Source organism: Panicum virgatum, chromosome 1K (genome assembly GCF_016808335.1).
Source record: "Panicum virgatum strain AP13 chromosome 1K, P.virgatum_v5, whole genome shotgun sequence".
NCBI lineage: Eukaryota > Viridiplantae > Streptophyta > Magnoliopsida > Poales > Poaceae > Panicum > Panicum virgatum.
In genome coordinates this window covers 34502217-34526615 of record NC_053136.1, presented here as the reverse complement: position 1 = coordinate 34526615, position 24399 = coordinate 34502217, and the positions used below count along the sequence as shown (strand labels likewise).

The window sequence follows — 24399 nt, the reverse complement described above, 5'->3', positions numbered from 1 at the left end:
TTATCCGGTTGGTGAATTGGTGCCCTACTAGCTTTGCATAGGTTAAGGTTGCCTTACTTTGTTTTAGAAATTGAAAAAAGGCCCAATTCACCCCCCCTCTTGGTCCATCGATCCTTACATCCTTAAAATTTTGCATTATAACATATACACATGTCACCGTGAAATAATTCAAAAAAATTACTCTAAATGTGTCATAGTCAAACTATCTAGAAAACCTTCTCTAAAAAGTAACAAATCGATTCTATTTTGCTCAAATTAATGAACAAATCGGAAAATTATGCTCATTTTTCCTCAACCTTAAAATCACTATTTTCTTTATCTACAAAGCATGAAACAAAGAATAAACACTGTGAAAGAAGAGTGGAAGAAGCTACTAACCTTTGGTGCACTTGAATGGGTGAAATCCTCACAAATTTGGGGGAAAATGGGCAGCACCTCCCCTCTAACACGCCATGAGAGAGAGGAGGAGCTCGGCCAAATGAAATGGTCGGGCTGGGGAAGAAGGAGTGCCTGTATATATGGGGCAATTTAGTGCCGGCTGGTGGCTTTAGCCGGCACTAAGTTTGGACTTTTAGTTCCGGCTAGAGCCACCAGCCGGTACTAACTTGCAATTGACCAAGTTAGTGCCGGCTAGAAACCCTAGCCGGCACTAACGTGTCTTTTGACCGTTGTGGCAGTGGTCTGACAGTTGGGGATTGGCACGTTAGTGCTGGCTGGGGTTACTAGCCGGCACTAACGTGCATGTACAGTTAGTGCCGGCTCCATTTTGACCGGCACTAACGTGCTGGTACCAATGTGACATTCTCCAACAGTGCGTGCTCTCTATCGATCGATGTGTCATCTTCCACCCCCATGCCGGGCACGTGCGTGCCGGCCGATTGCTGCCACCCACATTCCTCTACCGCGTCGGGCATGCCGCACGCAGGCGGTGACTGATAATGGAGACCTCGTTCGCCACCGCGATATAGCCCCAGGAGATCGATGCTGGATCGCCGCCGGTGTGGGGGCACAGGCGCACAGCTGCTAAGGGCAAAGGAGATGCTCAAGGCACAACGCTAGGGTTTAGAAAGACTACTACTCACCATGCTTGCAAGAAGCACACCTGAAGAAGGGCGTCTCACACACATTATGACATACACCGCATTATTACACACATTATTATTTGCACATATAGAAGGAACACACGTTTGATTCTCCTTTTAATTAAGTTTTTCACCGGATTCATTTTGATTTTTAGGTGTGCAATTCTTTCTTGTTGATGCAAGAAAGAGTATTCAGAAGAATGGTGTAATTCTTCTAGTCTCCTGCTGTACATTGGGGGCGGGCGGGGTGCGATCAAGTTGTACATTCTCAGCCGAACCATTTCAATCATGTGGTAAGCATCTCCAAGAGTGCCTAATTTTTACTCCCAATAAATCTGTATTGGGAACTTGCTAAAAGAATTTTGGGCATAGAAAACACCCACCTCTCCAACAGTGCCTTAAATATTTGCCAAATCTGAAAAGAAAAAAAGTAATGTAAGCTGGGCCAACACTTTTATTTCTCGCGAGAAAAAAGGTCACGGCACCTCCTTGCCCCTCCATCTCCTCTCCACGACGGAAGGATTGTGAGTGCAGAGAGAAGGTCAAATTTAGCTCAGAATTGCTCCACATGTTTTAAAGGCGGTAAGGCGAGATGAGGCGACCCGACTCCTTCTGGATGCCTAGGCAACGCCTAGGCGAGGTAGGTGATGCCATACCATCAAGGAAGTAAGCGATAGCAGCAGGAGCTAGAGAAAATAAAAAGAAAAAGAAAAGGAGAAGGGGACGCCTAGGCAACCCCTTTAAAACTATGATAGCTCCATTATTGGCCACGCCAAAAAATTGGGAACGGATATTGGGCACTGTTGGACCTTTGTTTTTCAGTTTTTCACCCAAAACTAATTATTGGAAGAATTTATTGGGCACTCTTGGAGATGCTCTTGTGCTGTTTTCCATCGGGGGGAAATTGTTATCGAACTTCAAGAAATTGTTCTGTGTCTTGCATGTGTGCTAGCCTATAAACCCATGCAATTCAAGTTATTTATAGATATATTTTCCTAGTTAACAGCCTCTCTGTTTTAAATTATAATTTGTTTTATTATTGTCCTAAGGCAAATTTATCTAATTTTGACTAAGTTTAGAAAAAATATCGATCAAGACATATTTTAGTCTATCTAGTGAACCTATTTTAATGTTGTAGATATTTATAATTTTTTCATAAACTTGCTCAAACATAGATAAGTTTGAACAAGTTTATAGAAAAAATTCATAAATATCTACAATATTAAACTTGCATACATCACAATCAATGGTCTGTTTTAAACTAGATAGATTAAATTATGTCTTGGTCTATTTTTTTATAAAATTAATCAAAATCAGATGATTTTTCTTTAGGATAAAGATAAAACAAACTACAATTTAAAATAGAATGTGTGTTAATTAGGGACATATAATAATAAATACTTACCTGTGCAGTTGCACTGTTGATATAGGCTAGTTCATTACTAATAACCAGTGAAAGTGTTCATTTCTGAAGGATACAATGAGTATAGTCTTTATTCATGTAAAGTACAGAATAAACAATGCTTGAGTGCTGAATAAACAATGCTTGAATAAATGGTGATCTAATATCCTATGTTTAAATGGCTGTAAGGAAAACGGGTGCTGTGCCCAGCTATGATAAACATTTCGCATTTAGTGGCACAGCTATAAATTCAAAACACAAACTTTTGCGATGATGATTAACTAATTCACCGTTTTGATGGGCATGCCTTTTCCTTCAAAAAGGAGTACTTTTTGTTTGAACAATAATAGTTTTGTCTTCATATTTATATAGCACTACTACTCCATTTCCTCATTCCTTTTCTGTTGGAAGGCTATTCCTTCTTCATTCAACACAGGCGTGGCTAAAGCAAAATTTTCAAGTCATTCGGTGGCAGGATCTTACTGCCATTGATCAGTGGATTAATACTTAGTTCAAAATTAGGACGATTCAGTGTGTTGTTGCTTTTGCTTCATTGCTACGAATATACCACCTGAATAACTTAGAACACACCTTTCACTTAATTTGTTTTTCACTAAAATTAAAGCGGCGGTGGTACACGACTGAAATTCTGGTGAAAATGAGACTAGCATGCAGAGGTCAGTGTTTTGATATTTCAGGAGAAAATGTACAAATCATCTACTCAGGTTTATATTAATTAAAACCAACCGAACTGACGCCGTCCTCATAATTTATGAGAAAAGATCATAGCTGAATCGATCAGCTGCAAAGGTCACCCAGTTTTGTGTTTCAAAGAGAGAGAAAAAGGTATGATTGTCAACGTTGCCCAAAACTCCATGTCAGATTAATTTTCAGCATAGAGACAAATAAATGACTCCATTGGTTTCTTACACGTAGCTGAAACCCTTGTCCAAGCGAGGCGCTAGTTTCTGTCATCACTTCAAGATTCATATGCACAAGCTATGAACAAATCAAACTAATAAGTTTGATTTTTTTTTACAAAGTTGCATATTTGATTCTTCTAAACTGGGACCCGTGAAAACCTTGAATGCAGATTGGATCAAACAGTGAAAGGCATAAACAATAGTCAAATGCTTATCATACTCACAACATGCCGTTAGTTTTGCTTGTTATAGCAAATAGAGCAACAATAGATAATTTAAATTTTTAGAAAAAGATTGATACTAGTTTCATATTTTTCCAATTTAAAACAAATTAGTTTTCATTTTTATATCTAACTAGAACTTTTTTATTTTTTTTTGAAAAGTACAAAATCATGTTTGAAACCATCCAAATGGCCAAACTTGTCCGGTTTCAACAGTTGGATGTCCCTTGATGTCCGGTTCTGTAGTTGAAAGTTGAAAATCGAACTTTTACGATAGTTTGAGGGAGTGTACTTAATCCTTTTCCAAATAGCAGATTTCGTAGTGGTAACTGTACAGATTACTCTATTATTGTGAAAGTATTTGCTTTAGATGTCGCTGATTTTTTTTGTCTATGTGTGCTGTGTGCACATTATTGTCCTGCTAGTACTCTATTTCTTCATTCACCTTGTGCAAACGTTGCTACACACTGCTCCATAGATCAGTATTAATTTCACACTTCAGACTATTTGGTTCGCTGTCGCTTTTGCTTCATGGCTTCAATATATGAGCCACCCGAATGACTTAACCTAGTTACCTTTTACCTAATTCTCTCGCATGCAGCCATTGTCGCTACTCCTTCTAGATAACTAAACTCAGCAGCAGCCGCGCACAAAAATCTGAGTAAACATAGCATGCAGAGACCAGATCAGATTTTAAAGGGGGAAATAAATACAAGTCACATTCTTGGCTCAACTAGATCAACCGTACATGACCTTTTCCTGATATCTGGAGAGAACTGAATGACTGAATCTATCAGCTGCACCCTTTCAACGATTTTCTAGAGAGAAAAAAGAACACACAGAAGTCCTTGACAAGAAAATAAAAGTGCACGATAAATGCTCGTATAGGAGTGTTTGTCAGAACTTGATGTCAAATGCTTAGACGCAGCTGATGGCACGATTTGAGCGAGGCTATAGTCTATGCAAGTTTCAAGCTTCATATTCACATGGTGTCATGGTGCCAACATATCAAACTTAGGCTGACGAAATTGCAAAGTATTATACATTATATTCTTCAAAGTGAGAACCGTTCAAGCAGTGCAAGGAACATTCAGATGCCTACAAATTAAAGCTAACAGCTAGTTAATTTGATAAATAGAATCTTCTACTGTCAACTCCATGGCGGCAGCACGTTAACACCGATTTCAGTTACTATTCGACTCGCCATTCAACCTTGATGTTCCCCTAGCTGCCTCGTGCGCTCTGAAGCAAAGCTGCCGAATTCCTCGTAGCAGCTAGCTGCAGCTCAGCTCTCCCTGCTTGTCGGCATTCAACTTTGATGCACGCTTTCTCTGCACAGCCACATCAAACAGGTCATCAAACAGGCCGGATCAAACAGGTCAAAGATTATCAGTGGATCATCATGGGCACACACATGAATGCGCGCTGAATGGGTGATGGAGCTCGCAAGTTGTATCTTGCTAGGCTGCTAGCCCATCCACGTTCGACGCCATGCTGCTACGTACTAGGAGTGGTTTGCTAGCTAGCCACTGAATCTTTGCTCCATTAATTCGCCGAGATATCCGCAGGGTCGTCCCAGTGCAGATCCAATAATAATGATGGAGATGCACCGTAAAATTAGCTCTTCTTCTCTCATCATGCAAGAATGAATGAACCCGTTTCGGTGAAACTCGCAAGTGGTTGTAAAGTCTGGCTTGTCTCTGTCTATGTGAAAAAAAATTATGAACCTCGTTCATTTTATTTACCCGCAAGAAGGGCGAAAAACCCTTGATTTGTGTCAACTTGTAGCTGGTACGTAATGGCGGAGCTTAAACACTAAACGAGGGGAGCCAACCTATGTAATTTATAATTTAGCACTAAATATTTATGAACAGTAGCAAAATACTATTCATTTAGTGGAAGGTTGCGTTGAGCCAGGGGGCATGGCCCCTTTTGGTCTCCACTAAGCTCCGCCACCGGTAATGAACTTGTGATCACTGAAAACGTGAATTTGTCCACAAAGAACAAACAAAAAGAGAGAGAAATGCCGAATGCATGTTGCTGTCGATCGGTGGGTTACGTTATTTGCAGGGCCGCTGAACGCCGTTTCTTCGAGGGCGTCTCTCGTCTTCAGCATCCACTAGCTTAGAGGCGGCTAAGTGTGCGCAAAAGCAGCTTATCCTGCTAAGCTGCCGAAAGGCTTGACATACAGTTCCCATGGAGGGCTAGAAATGAAACATGGAGTGCTCGATCTCCACTGACGAAGAGAAGTTGAAAAATACTAAACAGCAGCAGATCGAAGCAAACTCGTACAAGAGTCCTGTTCGGAGTTCGGAGGTGGAGAATCCGGGGCTGTCCGACCTCGCCGCGGCCGCCGCCGTTCGGCCGGCGACGTGGCTGAAGCCACGACCACGAGCCCGCGCACGAGCTGTGACCTGTGAGCTGTGAGGGAGCCAGGGTTTGCACAGCGCAGGACTGCAAAGGATCATAAGCACTGAGGCTAGGGGGTAAATAGTATGAATATTTCCCGACCGACCGACCAAGAGGGGTCGGATAGTGATTCGAATATTATTTTCGGATATCCGGCTATTTTTCGGATATCCGGATACGAATTCGGATACTTTATTCGGATATCAGATATCCGGTCGGATAATCCGGATAGGTAATTCGGATATTAAATTCGGATAGTTTCATAATATATATATACTAATGAAAATCTAATTTAAACTCTGAAAAATTATAACTAATTCATTTGAAACTAGAAAAATACAAAATTAGTACCAAAATTTTTATAAAAATATAATCTACCTACTGCCAGTGCTTTAGTTTTACAACACAAAATATATATATTAATAAAAATTTGATTTGTCTAAAAAAATTTACAACTAATTCATTTCAAATTAGAAAAATATAAAATTAGCACAAAAAATTTACTAAAAATATAATGTACCTATTGCCTCTATTGCCTCTCCGTAGAAGTTGAATCTTATTTATTATTAGTGTAGTTTAAGAACTAAAGTCAAACTTTAGCAATAATTCGACATTCTATTTTGAAAAAAATGTTTCCTTTACTTGGTATCCGAATAAACATCCGTGCCCGACATGATCCGCATCCGGTTCACTCTGTATTCGATACATATCTATTCGTATTCGTAACCAAAGCAATTCGAATCCGTATTTGTATCCGAGACTATCCGTGTTCGAATCCGAACCCGATAAAAAATGTGAAAACAAATACAATATCGACAATATCCGTCCGTATCCAATCCGTTTACATCCCTAACTGAGGCCCTGTTTGGTTTGGTCTGTAGCACACCTAGCACAAACTTTGACTAACAATTAAGGGTATTAAATGAAGGCAGTTTTCAAAACTAACTCCACAACCTTGTGCTACTTCGCAAGACGAATCTAATGAGGTCTTTGACCGAACGTTTAGAGGATAGTACTGTAGCATTACTGTAGTCGATCATGGGTTTTTTTGGCACATTAGATTCGTTGCACAAAGTTGCACCCATTTGTAAAAAGATTTTGCAAATAGACTTCGTTTAAGGCTCCATGCATGAAAGATTCCATGGTTTACTGTTCATAGCATAGGTGAACCAAACGGGGCTGAAGTTACACATTATATTGATTTTTTTCTATTTTTGAGGGGTTGATATTGATTTTTTTTCCCTTGAAGACTGCTACATGGTGTTTTTGTCACAAGAGTGCATCTAGGCAGCCCGCTACTATGCACTGCAGCCCAATAACAAAAGGCCGTGGCCCACTAGCGTAAGTACTTTCTTCCTTTTCGATTTCCCCCTTTTTTCTATTTTTCTAATCATATTACTAATTTGTTTATTGAATTACCACTTCCTAAAGTTATATACATTTAACATTTTAACAGTCAAATTATAATTTTAAATTTAACTGATTTATTCCAAAATGTAGGTCTTTTAGTTTTCTATACTTCATGAAAGTTAAAAAAAAAGTTGACTTGGGTCAAAACTACAACAACCTACACTGTGAAACTATGAAATATTATTTTAACATTTTTATAGAATTTATTGATATTTATAAAGCTTATTGTAACATTTTTTTGGAAACATATATTAACATTTTCAATATGCTAATTCAACGTATTATAAAAAATAGTAAAACAATACATTCATTACGCTAAACTACCACATTTAATATGTTATTTAAAAAACAAAATATGATACATAAGTTCATACTAAATCTCATTTTACTGCATTAATTACTCTAAACATCACATGTAACTGGATCGAATATGAATTGAATTTAAGAAATGAGAGAAATTTCAAAAATCGTATATGATCCTTATGCTCAATAATTGGAAAACAGCACACGTCTACCCTCCAATCTCAACCGCTAATAACTCGATAGCAACGCACGTCTCACAGCTTGAGGTATGAAAGCCCAAAATGGATTATGATGACTGGTATACATCGGATGACTAGCTGTCCTCTACCACTAATCGCTGCCCTATCTCACTAGCGGCATGGTTTCCTTTTGCACCATCACAACCCTTTCCACCATTGGTGGCCCGTGGCGGTTGCGGCTATACGTCAATTAAGCGGACGAAATATTATTTTGGGCCGGCTCATTTAATTTGTCTGTTGCATATGTTGATTAGCTAAATACATACACAAAAAGACAAGGGTCAGTTGGATCCATGCCACTACAACTTCTTGAAATTGGATTTCATGTTGAAATCCATGCCATTGAGTGGCATGATTTTCAACGTGAAACCCAATTTCACGGAGTTGTGGTGGCATGAATCGAATTTTCTCAAAAGACAAACAATGATGATGTGCATATTCCAAACTATAAAAAGATATAAGTAGTAAGGCGAGCATCGAGATTAAATTTGTGCACCATTATTTTTCTTATGATAAATCTTCAAAATAAGACCCCACTTGCCTATATTGGATAATATTTTTTAATACTAAATAATAATTTTAAATACTGGTGTTGACGTGAAAATCCCGTCAGACGGATCTTCACGCATCACGTATGCTAGGGCCGGGGAGATATGTTTCGCTCTGATATACCGGACCCAATGACGTGCATGTGGTGAGCTCGCGTGCCAGTCAATTTGACCTGCATGCAATTGACAGGGAGGATAAACGTTAAATTCCGAGGGCTATCGGCTAGCCAGCCGATATTGATGACATCAGCAATTGGCTATTGGACAGCCGATTCAGAGTAGCAAGTTGCGTTTAAAACAACGTAGCCTGGGAACAACAACTAGATCTGGATCCAATCGGCTATAGTGATGTGATCGCGTAGAAAACCGATAGCGAACAGATCTAAGCTGAATAACTTGTGGTAAAAACTTAAAACCAACTAGATTAAATGGATTAACATAGCAAGATTTAAACAATTATCGATAGCTGATAAAATCTTAAAACAAACCAGATTAAGCAGATTAACCTAGCAAAATCTAACCAGATATCGATAACTTGTGATAAAAACAACAAAAAGCTACACTAAACGGATTAATCTAACATATTAATAACTTTTGTCAATAAATTGTGAATAAGGTAGATCTACCGTGCTTGATAACTTGAGCGCTGAGATGAGGCCTTCTATGACAAATCTTTGTCATAGAAGTCTCATCACTAAAGACCTTTTGTGACAATTACAAGCTATTTTTGTAACAATTTCTGATCTGGGACAATTGTAACTGTCACAAAAATTGTCACAAATTACAAATTGTCACATAGGGTCTTTAATGATGAGGCTTCTATGATAAGAGATAAACTCATATTTGTCATAGAAGGCCTCATCTCTTGTATAGACAGAGGAAGAAGCAATGCGCCCTTAACCCTGGCTTATCTACGCAAGTCGGCGCAGAACTTACTAGCAAACGATGAACGTACCTACTGAGAAGAACTCGTAAAGAGAAAAAAACTACTTCATCAAACGGTTTGGCGAAATCACCGACATGAAAGGTAAATGCGATAAAAGTAGTGTTTTGTTTGGATGTGGTTGGTCAAATAAAGTTTATAGATGCCGGAGGTCTGCTATTTATAGTCTAAACCTAGACCCTACCGCCAATACGACGAGATTTGACTTGAATTACAAGAAAACAAACTGCCAAGGCAATCTCGTCGGCTCTTTCCTTCTGCTCCACTGGCTGCAACGTCCATTCTGGCCCAAAGACACAATGTGTTTCTTTCTCCTTACTTCTTATGGCGTTGCTCATTCCTCTATTGGCTACTTGCTCATCAGATTGACACGTACCAATAAAAATGATGTCAACAACTGGGAACAAATATTTTTAGCAAATAAAAAAGCATATCGAACAAATAATAATATACAACGAACAAAATATTAAACATCATGAGTATTTAATTGTATAGGATAAATAGTGAAAAATAAATACTATGAATAAATGAGTTAACACTGACGAAAAATTTAATCTACAAAGCGAATAAATAATTTAGCATCACAAACAAATTAGTTATAAGTAGACATGAAGAACAAATACATCTATCCACAAAAAATATTCTTATAAGCATATACACACGTGCTAAATAAGTATGTAAAGGAAATAAACTATAAAAGAACTCTAGATGACATATCCACATCTTATATAAATTCTATACCATAGTTAACAAGTTAGTTAAAACATATGAAAGAAAAAATAAAAAGAAGGAAAAACAGAAATGTTAGTATTACCGAAAGGAAGAGAAAACTAAAATAAAGAAATAAAATTACGGCAAAACATATGTGGATAGTGAAACAAATGAATCTACATGTGAAAAGAAATAGATTTTAGAATAACATTTTTTACCAAAAAATATATACCCAAAAAATATTGGAAAGATTTATAATATTACAATAATTTCACCTAATAAATGATCCACAATATTATACTGTTATAGAATAATATATTATTTGCACAAATGGAACAAACAAATATATTGTTGTACCTTTGATCAATCCAAAATATTTATTTGAACAAATACAATAACAATGAAAGAATAAATATTTATTATAGGAACATTCTTCTATACAATAGAGATTCACAGATTTTACTAACAAAATGTTAAAATTATTACTTTATCATAAACTATAAATTGAAGAAAAATATCTACATGATTTAGAAAAAAAATTAAATAAGTAAACAAAGAGGCAATAAATAGAAAATGAAAATAGTATAAAACATTAGCAAAATGAAAAGAAAAGGAAAACAACAAACTACAACGAGGAAAAAAAAGGTAAAAAGATATGGAAGAAATTGAAACAAGTAACACGAGGAATAACAACGGAAGCAAAATAAAAATAAAAATAAAGAAATAGAAAAACCAGGCTTGCAGATCTCCTCCTCTCCTGTCAAAATTAGTACTGCCAGGCGCAGGCATGGCACAACAGACCCAACAGCATGTGGACCAACTATGTAGAGGGATTTCGCACGAGACAAACTTAGTTGAAACAGTATTGGGCTGCGAGAAATAAGAACAAAGATGCAACATTGAGCCTAATTCATCCCGATGGCCTACCCGAGGTGACGGTTGTGCATTTTGTAGCACCAGCGACATGTAATCATTGCGGCCGGTGGCACCAAGGTTTCCTCACCGCCACATCCAATCTCCTTCCACTCTTGCATATCATATACGATTCCAAGTCCTCACTCTAGTCTTTCCCACCAGCAATCCCTTACTAACCGACTCCTGTTGTGAACAACTATCCATTAACACCGCATCAGACCACCATCCTTCCAGGTGATGTCCTAGAGAGAGGATCCCCACACCTTAAGCCTCAAATTGGGCCAATGAGGTTCAAACTCCAATGATAGGTAGGCTAGGGTGCTAACCTTTTGGGTGGAGGATGCTTTTGAGCCATAGAGCTGGAGGAGAAGAAAGAAGCAACACGGTGATTGGACAAATAAGACACTCATGTCAAATGTTGACCACTGCGTGGTTTGGGTGCACCACTACTTTAAGTGGTGGTCACCCTATAAAAAAATTATACATTTTATCATAGCTTTTTTGAAAAGAATAACTCAATAAATATGTAAAATATGTTGAGTCAATAGCTCTGGTAAGATACACCCTTCGTTAATAATTTTTTATAGAAGCTGAAGATTCCTTTAAAAATAAAATTTTCCTTTAGTACCTTCAATGAGGTGTTATTTTAACCAAGGACAGCTTAGCTAAGAGAAACTGGCCTGGAAGTAAAAAATGTTGCTTCTGTGATCTTAATGAAACAATCCAACACCTCTTCTTTGATTGTCAATGTGCTAAGACCATTTGGAGAGTTGTTCATGTAGCTACTGGGTTAACTCCACCAGAATCAATAACGCATATGCTTAGAAATTGGTTAACAGGCATAAGCAAGAAAGAAAAAAGTTTGATTTTTGTTGGGGCTGCAGCGCTTATGTGGGCGATATGGTGTACACGTAACGATTTAATTTTTGAGAAAAAAATATTTACCTCATTTATGCAGGCTATCTTCAGGGGAGCGTACTGGCTGCGATTTTGGTCCCTGCTACAGCGTGAGGATACAAGGAAGACTATCTGTTTGGCGAGCAAGGCATTGGATGTCGTCGCCTTGGATATCTTTGCCAAGAATGGATGGAGAAGCAATAATAGACTCTGCTTTTTAATTCCTTCAAGTGTTTGTGTACTCTTAACTCTATTTTATCAGCTTGTGTGCTGAGAATTTTGTAAAAGTTTGGCTGTGTGCGGCTGCAGAGGCCAGATATGTTTCCATTATCTAAAAAAACTCTGGTAAAAATTTTGAATCAAAATTTCTTATAACACTGTTAAATCAACATCAGTTATATAAGAAAAGTTAAATCACTGAATGCAGACTAAAAAACTTGTTTAGAAAAGTTGATGAGACATTTATTTTAAAATTTTGAATAAAAAAGTCGGTAAGGAAATGTTGAGGCAACAAAAATATACGTGAGAAAAAAATCCACAAAAAGATGTGGGAAGTAATATTCGATCCAAAAGGAAAGATCTAGGTTAAAATTAGCCATATAATTGATCATACTTAGCTGAGTAATGGTGCACCACCAAATAGCAAAATATGAAACAAAGTGGTACTTGATCAGGCTTGGACATTCATGCATCAGAAGCATTGCATTTAAGAAATAACTAGTTTATACTCTGGTAAATATAACTTGGCATTGTATTCGATTGGCTACTTAAGTAGAAATTTGATAGATCAGATACATCACACATAGTGTTAAAGCTATGAATACATGTCTATGGGTGTATGTCACTATCAAGTGTTCCGGGTAATATGTGGTCATCTGCAGTCGATCTTGTTCTGGACATGTCTTCAACACTATTTGCTAATATTTCGCAAACAAAAAAAAAACACTATTTGCTAATAGTTGGTGCATGTCTTATTAGCGTGTCAACTTCTCTTTCATGTTCCACCGCAAGAGTGGTTGCTAATTAACACCAGGTGTGCATCTCTGATAGCATGCATCTCCACGGCTGCATCTCGTATCGGCATTCGCTCTCTGGGTTGCTTCTTTGAGCATGATATGCCAATCCTAATGATAGAGACCAAACACTCCTGAACTATGCTTCTTGTGATCTTATCGTTGGCGTCATTGTGCACCCATATTGTCGGATCAGCTATCTCCAAGACCCTGTCAGGGAGAGCAGCCTCTGAAAACTTGTGAAGGTCTACTGATTCTCTAAACATATCATCCGTTGGGCTCCTGCCCGTAAACATCTCAAGTAGCAATATCCCAAGGCTATAAACATCACCAAGAGTTGAGATTGGAGAACCATCACCATATTCTACAATTGTGCAATATGTTAATATTCATCACTGTAAAATATGTATGAAAGAGCTAGGGTAAGGGTAAAAAGAATGCAACAATTTGATTTACCTGGAGCAACATAGCCAATTGAGCCTCTTATTCCGATTGTGCTACTTGAATTTTGCCCAACTTTGTTTGCACTTTCAAGCAGGATCCTTGATATACCAAAGTCTCCAACTCGGGCACTCATGTCTTCTGCAAGAAGAATGTTGCTTGGCTTGACATCACAATGAACTATTGGTGGCTGACAGTGACTATGAAGATAGTCCAGAGCATCAATAACATGAACAGCAATATCTAGCCTCTGAGCGAGGCTCAGAGTATTGTTTAGAGTGGCAATGCTGTATTTCGGATGTAGCCAACCATCTAAGCTCCCGTTGGGCATGAGGTCCATTACTAATGCCTTGAAATCTTGACCTTGATTATCGATGCTTGAACAGCATGTGATGATCTTTATGAGACAACGGTGACGTACCCTTCTCAGCACCTCACATTCAGCCTGGAAACTCTTAGACGATCCTGATTGTTGAAGGTTGAATACTTTTAGAACTACAGGTGTATCCTCACCTTCTAATGTGCATTTGTAAACCGCTCCATATCTTCCTTTGCCAAGCAAGTTAGATTCTGAAAATCCATCTGTTCCTCGCAACAATGCCTGATACGAAACTCTTTGGAAGCCTTCCTCGGTAACTGTGGGTAGAGCTTGACTTCTTGGTCTTTGTTTAAGCTTCCAAATAGTAACAGCGACTGAAACTAGCAACAGCGTTGCTCCCGTTGTGGTCAGAGAAATCATCAGAGACTTGGACCTATCTGTTTTGCTGTCTCTTGTAGTATGTGTGGGGCATGGAGCCAAGCGAAGCTGAGGTATTCCACCACACAGCTTGCTGTTTCCAGTTACAGATATGGCGGTCAAGTTTGCGAAAACACCCCCGTTCGGCACTTGACCTTGCAAATCATTGAATGACGCATCGAATGTGAGCAACGATGCTAATTTCTGCAGAGATGCTGGGATCAGTCCTGACAGGTTGTTACGCGCTAAATACAACTCTTGCAAGTCGTTGATGTTGCTAAGAGTGTCAGGTATCGTACCAGACAATCTGTTGGCGGTCAGGTTCAGTACCCGGAGCCCTTTTACATTCTGCAGAGATTGCGGTATGCTTCCTTCAAACATGTTGTCATCCAGCATCAATGACTCTAGGACTAGGCAATTCCCAGTAGAATCAGGGATTTGGCTGGACAGTCGGTTTCCTGATAGGATCAACTTGTTGAGGTTAACCATGTTACCAACTTCTGATGGAAGGGGTCCAGAGAATGAATTGTATGATAAGTTCAAGCTATAAAGGGAAGGCAAAAAAATTGCCCTCGGTATTGAACCATTTAAGCGGTAGTTTGCTGATAGATCAAGAAGATATAGATTTGTTAGTTTGCCGAGGCTTGGCGGGACTGGTCCTTCCAAGTTGTTACTGTATGCAATAATCATGTTCAGCCGTGTAAGGTTTCCAAGTGACGATGGTATAAGCCCTGATAACCCAGTCCTGTACAAGCCAAGCTGAACCAAGTTTGCAAGTTTACCGATGCTGTTGGGGATCACTCCAGATATCGAGGTGTTTGAGAAAGAAAGTATTTCTAGTCCAACTAAATTGCCAATGTCCTCCGGGATGCTGCCAGAGAAAGTACAATCTGACAGATAGAAATACTGGAGCGTGGCTGACAGGTTTACCACGGAGCTGGGCAGTTGTCCACCGAAGGAGTTGTCACTGAGGCTCAGTTGCAGCATCCGGCTGCAGTTGGCCAGCGAAGTGATGAACTCCCAGCCCTCCGTGTCGCCTGCCTCAAGCAGATTGTGAGGCATGTACAGATACTGAAGACGATGCAGCCTCCCGAGATCGCGAGGCACAAGTCCGGTGAATCCGTTGATTGAGAGCTGCAAGCTTGTGAGAGTGGTGAGATTCGAGATGGAAGAAGGGATTCCTCCGGTGAGCCTGTTGTTGGCAAGGCTGAAATCCTCCATGACGGGGAACTTGCCGCCGATGTCAGCAGGAATGCTGCCAAGCAGCCGGTTCCCTTCCACATGGAAGACCCTCAGCAACGACAGATTGTACATGGAGATCGGGAGCGCACCGTCCAGCTTGTTCACGGCGAGGTCAAGATGCCGAAGGCCGGCGAGGGCGGCGAGTCCCGGTGGGATCGGGCCGTCGAGCTGGTTGTTGGCGAGGGCGAGGTGCCACAGGGACGACATGTTGGCGAGCGACGCCGGGATGGGACCGGTGAGACTGTTGTTCTTGAGACGGAGCACCTGGACCTGCGTCAGCCTGTCCCCGAGCTCGGCAGGTATGCGGCCGACGAGGTTGTTGGCGTCGAGGAACATCTGCTCCATGGCCACGCACGAGCTCAGGTTGGCCGGGATCTCGCCGGAGACGGTGTTGTAGCCAAGGTCCAAGTAACGGAGGCGCCGGAGACGGCCCAGGCTCGCGGGGACCTCGCCGTGCAGCCAGTTGAACCCCAGCTCGAGCGCTCGCAGGAACGTGAGGTTCCCGACGGCCGCGGAGAGCGTCCCGGCAAGCCCTTGCCTCCACAGGCTTAGCACCACCACCCGCGGCGGGTTCCTACCGCGGGTGCAGGACACCCCCTCCCAGCTGCAGAAGCCGGTGCTGCCGTTCCACGAGGCCAGCGCGCCGCCAGAGCCGCCGCCGCAGCCGAGCTCGGCCTTTATGGCGAGCAGCGCGGCCTCATCGCCGCCGCCGCCGCCGCTCGCCGGCGTGGCCATCGTCAGGACGACGCGGAGGCCGAGCATACATAGCAAACTCCAGCAGCCGCGCATCGACATGGCCGTGCCGTTTCTTAGATTGGTTGGTCCTCTTGGTGGAAGGGCTGTAGGAGAGCAATGGGAGGCCGGATTCTGGTTAGCACTTAGAAGCAGCGCCGGCCGGCCGGCCGTACGTCCGTCTCGATCATCTTTGCCGATGTATGAAACTGATGCTCAATCTTTTGACACCGGGTGTGCGCGAAGAAGACATGAAAGGAAGCGCGTGACCGAACGAGAGGTCCGTTGGATGACACGACGACAGCGTTCGCCTTAATTTCTCCGAGTGAAAACTCTGCGTCTTCAGTCACGTCTTAGTCGCCTAGCTAGTTGATGTTTGCTGGTGACTTCATTCAGACTCTGTTTGGTTTCCATAAGTCTCTAGCCCCTCCAAAAGACCCTGGGTCTAAACAAAAGTCCCATCCTATTTGTTTTCAATGATTAAAGGGACTAAACCTCATTAAATAGTGTGTTCAAAAGACATTTTTACCCCTTCTCCCTACATGCATGCGGATAAGGTAAGGGGCAGTAGGTGGAATTGTAGCCCAAAAGTCCATAAAAGCTCCTCATGAGGGTCTTCTTCAAAAAAAGTCTCTACCCTAAAAAAAAGTCCCTAAGTCCCACCTGTTTGGTTTAAAAGTCCCATAAGTCATAGGGATTTCAACAAAAGTCCCTCAAACTAAACAGAGCCTCAGTGCGTCAGGCTTCCAGCAGCCAAATGTATGCCGATCTTTTTTAGCCTCTTCATCAATCTAAAATTCTAATAACATTACATGTAAAACTGAATTTTTCAAGAAGCAATCCTTTCGGGCACACTAATCAATTTAGCGTCACTAGATCACACCAATCCGTGAGCAACTCTATCTCCGAGGTTGGGAAGAGTTGGATTTGTAGATACACCCCAATACCAACATTTCTAGTATTTTAAGACCTCGTTTTGTTGAGGGGTGTAAACTTTTTGAAATTGAATCTTTTCACATTTGAAATACTAAATATAGACTAATCACAAAATTAATTACAGAACTCATCTGTAAACTACGAGACAAATTTAAGGAGCCTAATTAATCCATCACATTAGATTCGTCTCGTAATTTATAAGTAAACTATGCAATTAGTTTATTTTGTCTAGATTTAGTACTCCATGCATGTAAGATTCCTGTTCGATGTGATAGATTTGAAATTTTGAATTTTGCAACAAAACAAGGCCTAAGTTAGGCATGACTCTCTAAAATAAAACCATTATGTTATTTTTCGAATCCTTGCAAAGTAAATTCAAAGGACAAGGGCGAGGCCGGTGCCCACGCCCACGCCTATGCCATGAGAAGTTGAGAACGATGAGGAGACATATTCTTGGTGAATAAAGAATGAGCAGATTCCCTCAAAAAAAGCAATCGATCTTTGGACAACGCCAAATTTTCCAAAAGGAAAATTTTGTTTTATGCAATTTTCTATTTTTAGAAAGTTATAAAATTTTATATATAACTTTTATGTATAATTTTCATATTCAAAAATTTTAAATATCTTTTTCAATGAAATTTATGTTAGAGAAGTTTCGAACAAAACTTTTAGGTATAACCTATCCTTATAATTTTTTCTAAATATCTTCACAAGTTCACATGACTAGAGTGCTAATGAAGTTTACGAGTAAAATTATAATGAAAATTTCTCAGCATAATTTTTCTAATATAACTTTTATAAATAATTTGTACAAGTAATCATCATCATCATAAATTTGTACTCACAACTTATTCTGTACAACTTTGTGCATAATTCTTTCTAGACAAACTTTTCAAACATATGAATTTGATTAGCCATATAGCTAATGATTGTAAGTACCCACATGTTATGTTAAATAAGAAAGAAACGACAAAAAATGAAAGGCAAAGGAAAAGAAAGGGAAGAAAATATTTCATATACTAATGATCTACCCATAGTACCCACATGTTAAGTATAATCAAAATAGAAAACTAAGGGAGAAAAAGGAAATGACTTCCTAAGGTGGGCCCCATGGAGCGGAGCGTGTCAGGCGATCGACCGCTGAATTGGATTCATGCGAACGCCTTCCATGAACATGAATGCATGGTGGTCGCAGCTGCAAAGGCCGTTGTGCAATTGAACATGAATGCATGATTTTAAAAGACGGCGGGAGAAACCAGGAGCCTTTCGATAAAGTTATGCACGACCAATACCAAAAGTTTCACTGGATCAATTGCCTTTTGCCAGCTTGGACAAACCAAGATTCTATGGTAAAGTAGAGAGCAAAAGAGAATGCAGACAGTCTCCTGGGGTCATGAACTCGATTACTATGTACTGACTTTCTGTAATACACCTCCAAATTAAGGAGAAAGAACCTTATAACAGACGGTACAAATAATGGCCAAAGTTCATCATGGGCGCTACAATTACAACACTAAATGTTAGTCTAGGTAGTGTATTATCTATATATACCTATGCATAACTCATCAGTCATCACCAGCCATAAACAGGGTTTTGGACCTGAGGCGGCAAAAGGCCCATATCCACACAGTGCTGCTTATCATAGTCACGAGTGCCAGGAATGGCACCTGTTGCCAACCTCAGGACCTCGCTACCAGTTAGGCATCGATGAGCAAACGCCAATCCACCATCCATGATGTCGGACAAATTGGGCTGTGAGGTTCTTCTCGATTTGTTTCTAGTTCTGGCTTGTCCAGGCTGAACAACCTCATCGTTGAGAACCTTGTCAAGGTCTGAGTACTCCATAAACCTTTCGGTTGCTGCCTCCCATGATAGGTTGTATCTTTGCTCTGGGGTTAGAGGTTGGGGTTCTCTATCCATTGCTTCTTTCACTCTGGTGACAAATTCCTCCGAAGTTTTGTATGTCAAGCAGTTTGGAAATGACATGAAAAACTCGTTTGATGGATGTTCTGCACAAATGACAATTTTCCCCATTGCAAGAGCCTCTGCTGTTGCTGTGCAAAGGACATCACTAATGCTAGGATTTATGAAAACCTTGTACCTGAGAACAATACAAAATGGATGGCTGCATCAGTAAATAACGGCAAGTGGGATGCAGATGATGAATTGATTGAGATTTGAGAACCATCAATAGTTTCTTGATACGTACCCATGGAGTGAATTATTAGCATGATCCCTTCCCTTGAAAAAATTAAGACTCAAATCCAGCTTCCTGGCAGTAGACTGAACTTTATGCGAGTCCTCACCACTTCCATATACATCTAACTTGAATCCTTCCAAGTCACTTTTATGTTTAGCCATCAAATCTATCAGTTCCCTATAACCCTTGGCCCAAACCATCTTCCCAAGAAAATATGCTCCCTTGGAAAATGACGGCTCACCACTCTCCCTATCTGCAGTAATTTTCTCTCCAATCTTCAGAAACTTTGGGTTTACGCCATGAACATTGCAGACAATAGACTTCGGTAAATCTTGAGTTGCTGCAGAAAGACGCAAAACCTACACAAGGATACCATTAGAAATGTTCTTGGGCAACAACATAATTAGCAAAACAACTTAGTGAAACAATGTACCTTGTCACAGTATGCTCTGGTCACCCAATTGTTGATGTGTTTAACTAGAAAAGCTTGAAGAGCTCCATTCTTCTCTCTCTTGATATATTCCAGGTAGTTTGTATGAATTACACCAACAACATGGTTGAACTTGTCAGTCCAGCGTTTCCCATGATGATACCAGTTGAGATGCTCTGGTTCTTCCAATATTGCTATATCAGCTTCTCTTGACGGAATGAACTGAGACGTATCACCAGCAGGAGTGATGCTACGCCGCTCCTTTGAGAACTGCAGAGCATATAAAATGTCATGTCAATTTGAAGTAATAAAATATTGAATTTGACATAAGATGCATTAGATTGTAACCTTGCCAGGATAGAATGATATCTTGAAGTTTGATTCAAAGCCAAGTCTTTCCTCTAGCCAGTTCCTTATATAAGTTTCCTGCTCTTCTGGTGAACTGAAGGTCATGCTATTTGGGTATACTAGTTCTTGGTCTGATTTGCAGAGCCAAGGAACTACAAGAGTCACATCTTGTTTGGTACCTTTTGCAAGATATGCTGCACGGAACAATGGATTAACTGCTGTTCCTGTCATCCAAGGAAGGCTTGCTGTGGTGACAATAGCCACATGTCTTTTATTGTCTGATGAGACCTCATACTTTGCAGGTTCACTCCAGAGACAATCATCAGCATGATAACCAGTACTTTGAACCACACTGGCGATTCTCAAGTCAAGTTCATCTGATGAGTTATCATTTACAAGCAAGGATGTGTCTTCTGAAAGGGAATGATTTTGTTTCCTATACAATGCGTCCACTAGCCTGTCACATTGATCTGGGCCACAGTATGAACATATAAGAGGGTCAACACCTGATAAATGGAAGAAAATAGGATGCAGGTGCACGCTTTATGATTTTTATCTGTACCTCTTCGTACACCAAGTTGATCCAAAAATGGTTCAGACTGCCTTACTAGATTTGCCAGTATTTCAGTTAGATCCAGTGGAGGGATTTCCTGCATCAAGCACCAAGATTAAGTTAAGAAGAATACATCATAATGAACTATCGATAAAAGAACTTTGAGCTTTCATTATCAATTACTATCAAATATTTAAAAAAATGGTTGCATTCTTTTGGAAAGATCTACAGTTCAGTGTTCAGAACAGGAACAAAGCCCCATACATGTCTGCAAGATCCAAGGCATATATAATTTCAAGTAACAGCAAGCACTGATGTGAAAGATCATTCACCATTTCAGTGCCCATGCAGGGTTTTTAAACTAACCCCCTTTTACCATGTTGCTCGTACAAACCAACTGATCGAAGAGAAATATGGAAACGGGTAAACTAGGGCAAATAACACCTAGAACCACAATTCATCACATCTATGTTTGGCACAAAATTAAATTATGAAGAACATGTCTTGAGATAGACAAATTCTTTACATATATAATCATATTTTTTTATGGGTTTTGAGTTACCTTGGCTCCTTGAGACTCCATGTTGAATGATTTCTGCACCAAAAGGAGAATAAAGGTGAATATGTTAGCTAACTATGACTTTATAGTGCTCATATAATCCAATAGAAGCGAGATTTTCTGGAGTATAACTATTGGACATGATAGTTAATTTGAAATTTGCTCTATCAACAGCTTGTTACATGAACTGAGATTTTATTGGAATTTAATTAATAAGATTAATAATATCTCATCAACCCTCTCATTCAAAAACTATGCAACCTAATGGTCCATTGAATACATACTCACATGAGAACTGAAATTCATGTGTATAAATCTAATTAAGGTCAAGCAATTATACTTACATTTTGCAGTTTCCATTATCTCAAGGCGTGTTTGGGATGGCTCCGTCGCGAGGCACTCTGGCTCAGTGCTGTAGCGCGGAGCTGAAACCGCCGGCTCCATGCTACAGTCAACTGCGGGAGGGGAGGAGCCGGTGGAGCTGGGAAAATGCGGCTTCACCAGCTTTGCGCTACAGTGCCGCTACAGTATGCTACGGTAGCCGGAGCCGGCGAAGCCGTCCCAAACAGGCCCTCACTCCTTAGATTGCATTCATGTTGGTCATCATAACATCTATCCATTTCTTACACCTGACAGAAATAAATGAAACAACTAGTGCCTGACTTTTCCTCCCCTTAGTTCAGATTGTTCCACAGAACCTATTCCAATCAGGGAGTGTGTGGTCCAAGTACTACTGAACTCAATTCTAAAACTTTCTAGAGCAATCCACCCAATACATACATGCCGCTTAGTGTTGCTCAATTAACTAGAACAATTAGTGGAATCAATGTGCAAAATTACCAGGCTGGACTTGAATTTCTCAACGAGCTCGCCGGTACTGCGCAACCCCTCGAAAATCTCGCTGGTTTGGTTCCGACGCTCAAACTCCTTGATGCCGTCCCGTATCATCCTGACCACCTCCCACTCCTTCCCCTCCTCCGCCTCCCCCTTCCACGCGGCGCGCCTCCACCGCTCGCCGCCGTCCGCCTCGGAGACGATGGCGTTGCGGATGGCGGTGATCCCGGAGAGGTCGACGCGGGCGCGGGCGGGCCCGCCCGGGGCCCAGCCCTCGAGCACCCGGCGGCCGAGGTCCCGCTCCCGCGACGCGTACCGGCGCCGCAGCTCGGAGATCTTGGGCTGGATCCGGGTGCGCACGAACTCGAGCTCGGCGATGGGCGCCCCCGCGGCGAGCGGCGGCGCGGCGGCGAGCGCGGTGGAGGCGGACGCGAGGAGGTGCTCGAGCTCGCGGTCCGCGAGCGTGCGGAGGGAGTAGGCCCGCGCGCGCATGAGGCGCAGGTCGGCGGTGGCGGAGTCCCGCACCTCGCGCCACCCCTTGGAGAGGAACGAGAAGGCGCTGTCGTCGCCGCGCGCCCCTCCGAAGCCGCCGCCGCCGCCGCCGACGGATACCGACCGGGGCGGCGACGCCCCCGCCTCCATGGCTGGTTCCTGATTGGGTCACGGCTAGGGTTCGCGAGCAGTAGTTGAGAGGAGGTGGAAGAGGAGACAACACGCGAGGAGTCGGGAAGGAGAGCGGAAGACGACGACGAGGAGGTCACGCGTTGAATCGGGCCCGGCAGGAAGAAAGCCGCGTGCTAATTCGGAGGTGTTGGGGCCTGGCGTGCGGGGTCCGCTTGCCAGTGAGGTGGATGGTGCGTGCTGGATCTGCGGGGCCCATGGAATCCGGGTTTGTGGTGAGGTGGCACGGGGGGCTCTGCTGACGTGGGCGTACGTGCGATCGAGGAGGGAGCGGGGCTGTGGGGGAATATGCTTCCACTGGCTTGGGGGATGCCACGGAACCGGAAGCCTGGAGGCTGGAGCAGGCGAGCAGCCGGCCAGCCAACCACGGCCACGGACGGCTGAGCTTTCCCACTCCAAAGCTCCGTATATGCATCGCATAGAATCGATCGAACGAATGAAATCTTTTGTGCAGACGTGGATAGCCTAACTGCCCGTATAGTTTTTTTTTTGCGAGACCTGCCCATATAGTGTTGGGTTTTCATTATATAGAAATTTGTATGACAGTGAGGGAATTAGCTCTGATTATCGTAGATATAGATTCGTGACTCTTTGAACGTATTCATTGTGAGCCTTTCTGGTTGCCACTTACCGTCCATCCCCGAGGCACATGTGCTGCCGGGTACACGGTTGCGCATAGAGGTAGTATACGCACAGTCTGAAAGGCAGAGTAGTTCTCATAATGAACGATCAGTGATGGCCGGATGCCTCTCGAGTGACTCTCGAGCGAAAGTGATCGGGTGCTCTAGTTTAAGAGGCGCATGAAGTAAATTAGGCACTCTAAAACTTTAACCTATAGCTCCAGCTAATTTGCACAAAAATTTAAACTAAAATAATATATCAAGATGTGCAACTATGATTCTTCTAGTGTGAAACCCTTATCCCAAAAAGAGTTTTGCAACCTATGGACAATCCTAACAAGATACTACACTAAGAAAGTAAAGGCACAAAGATTACAATATGAAATACGGAAGCTTAAAGGAGGGATTAGAGGAAACAAACTCTCGACACGAAAATTTATTCCGTGGTTCAGATTGCCATAAAGACGCCCCTACATCCACGTTGTTGAAGCACTCACGAAGAGTATTCTTCCGACAATTAAGTCTCTTCCGTGAACACAATCACGGTCACCTTGATCCCGCTTTCCACTAAGGAGCTTGCTCACAAAGGAGAGGGAGTCTCCACGTCCCCCGTACAAGGTCGTCGTTGCCGCTCCACATCAAGCCGGAGGGTCGATGACGTGCCGGCGAGCCACCAAATGCTCCAAGGGGCCGGTGCACCAAAATACTTTGTTGGTTCACTCTTGAACCAGCCACAAGGCACAACACCTTGCTCTCACACTCTCTAAAGAGCTAATCCTAGCACTAACACTCACAAAGCTTGTGCTAAGCCTAAAAATTTGATCTATTTGCACTTGGATGGCTTGGATGTGTTCTTGAATGTGTATGTGGCTTCTAGGAACTCCAGCGACTCAAAAATAGCTGGGGGATGCCATATATATAGCCCACCAAGTCGAGCTAGCTGTTTGTAACCGTTATGTTTTTTTCTGCGTAGGTATCGGTTAAACCGGTGGGTACCGTCGGTTTAACCGGTCACACACAGGCTGAAAACTATCCGTTGGCTACTCTGACACTCCTGCAGCAGATGTAGCA

General features: G+C 41.7%; 2 protein-coding genes across 4 annotated transcripts; both read right to left on the bottom strand.

The window, feature by feature from the left end:
• Positions 1–12736: 12736 nt before the first annotated feature.
• On the bottom strand, positions 12737–16375 carry LOC120704020 (receptor kinase-like protein Xa21). Its single transcript, XM_039988262.1, has 2 exons — positions 13473–16375; positions 12737–13380 (listed from the first exon to the last, which is right to left on the bottom strand). Exons 1-2 carry the CDS (start codon positions 16228–16230, stop codon positions 12998–13000), a joined length of 3141 nt encoding a protein of 1046 aa, XP_039844196.1. The 5' UTR covers positions 16231–16375; the 3' UTR covers positions 12737–12997.
• Positions 16376–18489: 2114 nt separating this feature from the next.
• LOC120704000 (digalactosyldiacylglycerol synthase 1, chloroplastic-like) lies at positions 18490–22799 on the bottom strand. 3 transcript variants are annotated; one of them, XM_039988250.1, is made up of 8 exons: positions 22034–22342; positions 21538–21822; positions 21197–21229; positions 20644–20731; positions 20082–20551; positions 19737–20003; positions 19313–19662; positions 18490–19204 (listed from the first exon to the last, which is right to left on the bottom strand). In XM_039988250.1, exons 3-8 carry the CDS (start codon positions 21215–21217, stop codon positions 18676–18678), a joined length of 1725 nt encoding a protein of 574 aa, XP_039844184.1. In that variant the 5' UTR covers positions 21218–21229; positions 21538–21822; positions 22034–22342; the 3' UTR covers positions 18490–18675. The 3 variants fall into 3 exon arrangements, with proteins under 3 accessions (XP_039844184.1, XP_039844176.1, XP_039844180.1); XM_039988242.1 differs by lacking the exon at positions 21538–21822 and having other exon boundaries at positions 22034–22799; XM_039988246.1 differs by having other exon boundaries at positions 21538–22782.
• Between the last annotated feature and the right edge of the window lie 1600 nt (positions 22800–24399).

Coding starts and splice junctions, on each gene's coding strand:
- LOC120704020 (XM_039988262.1), bottom strand. CDS start 16,230: ATGTCGATGCGCGGCTGCTGGAGTTTGCTATGTATGCTCGGCCTCCGC. Junction 13,381..13,472: donor AATTGGCTATGTTGCTCCAG/GTAAATCAAATT, acceptor GCACAATTGTAG/AATATGGTGATGGTTCTCCA.
- LOC120704000 (XM_039988242.1), bottom strand. CDS start 22,669: ATGGAGGCGGGGGCGTCGCCGCCCCGGTCGGTATCCGTCGGCGGCGGC. Junction 20,552..20,643: donor TCAACTTGGTGTACGAAGAG/GTACAGATAAAA, acceptor ACTGTGGCCCAG/ATCAATGTGACAGGCTAGTG. Junction 20,004..20,081: donor TATCATTCTATCCTGGCAAG/GTTACAATCTAA, acceptor TATGCTCTGCAG/TTCTCAAAGGAGCGGCGTAG.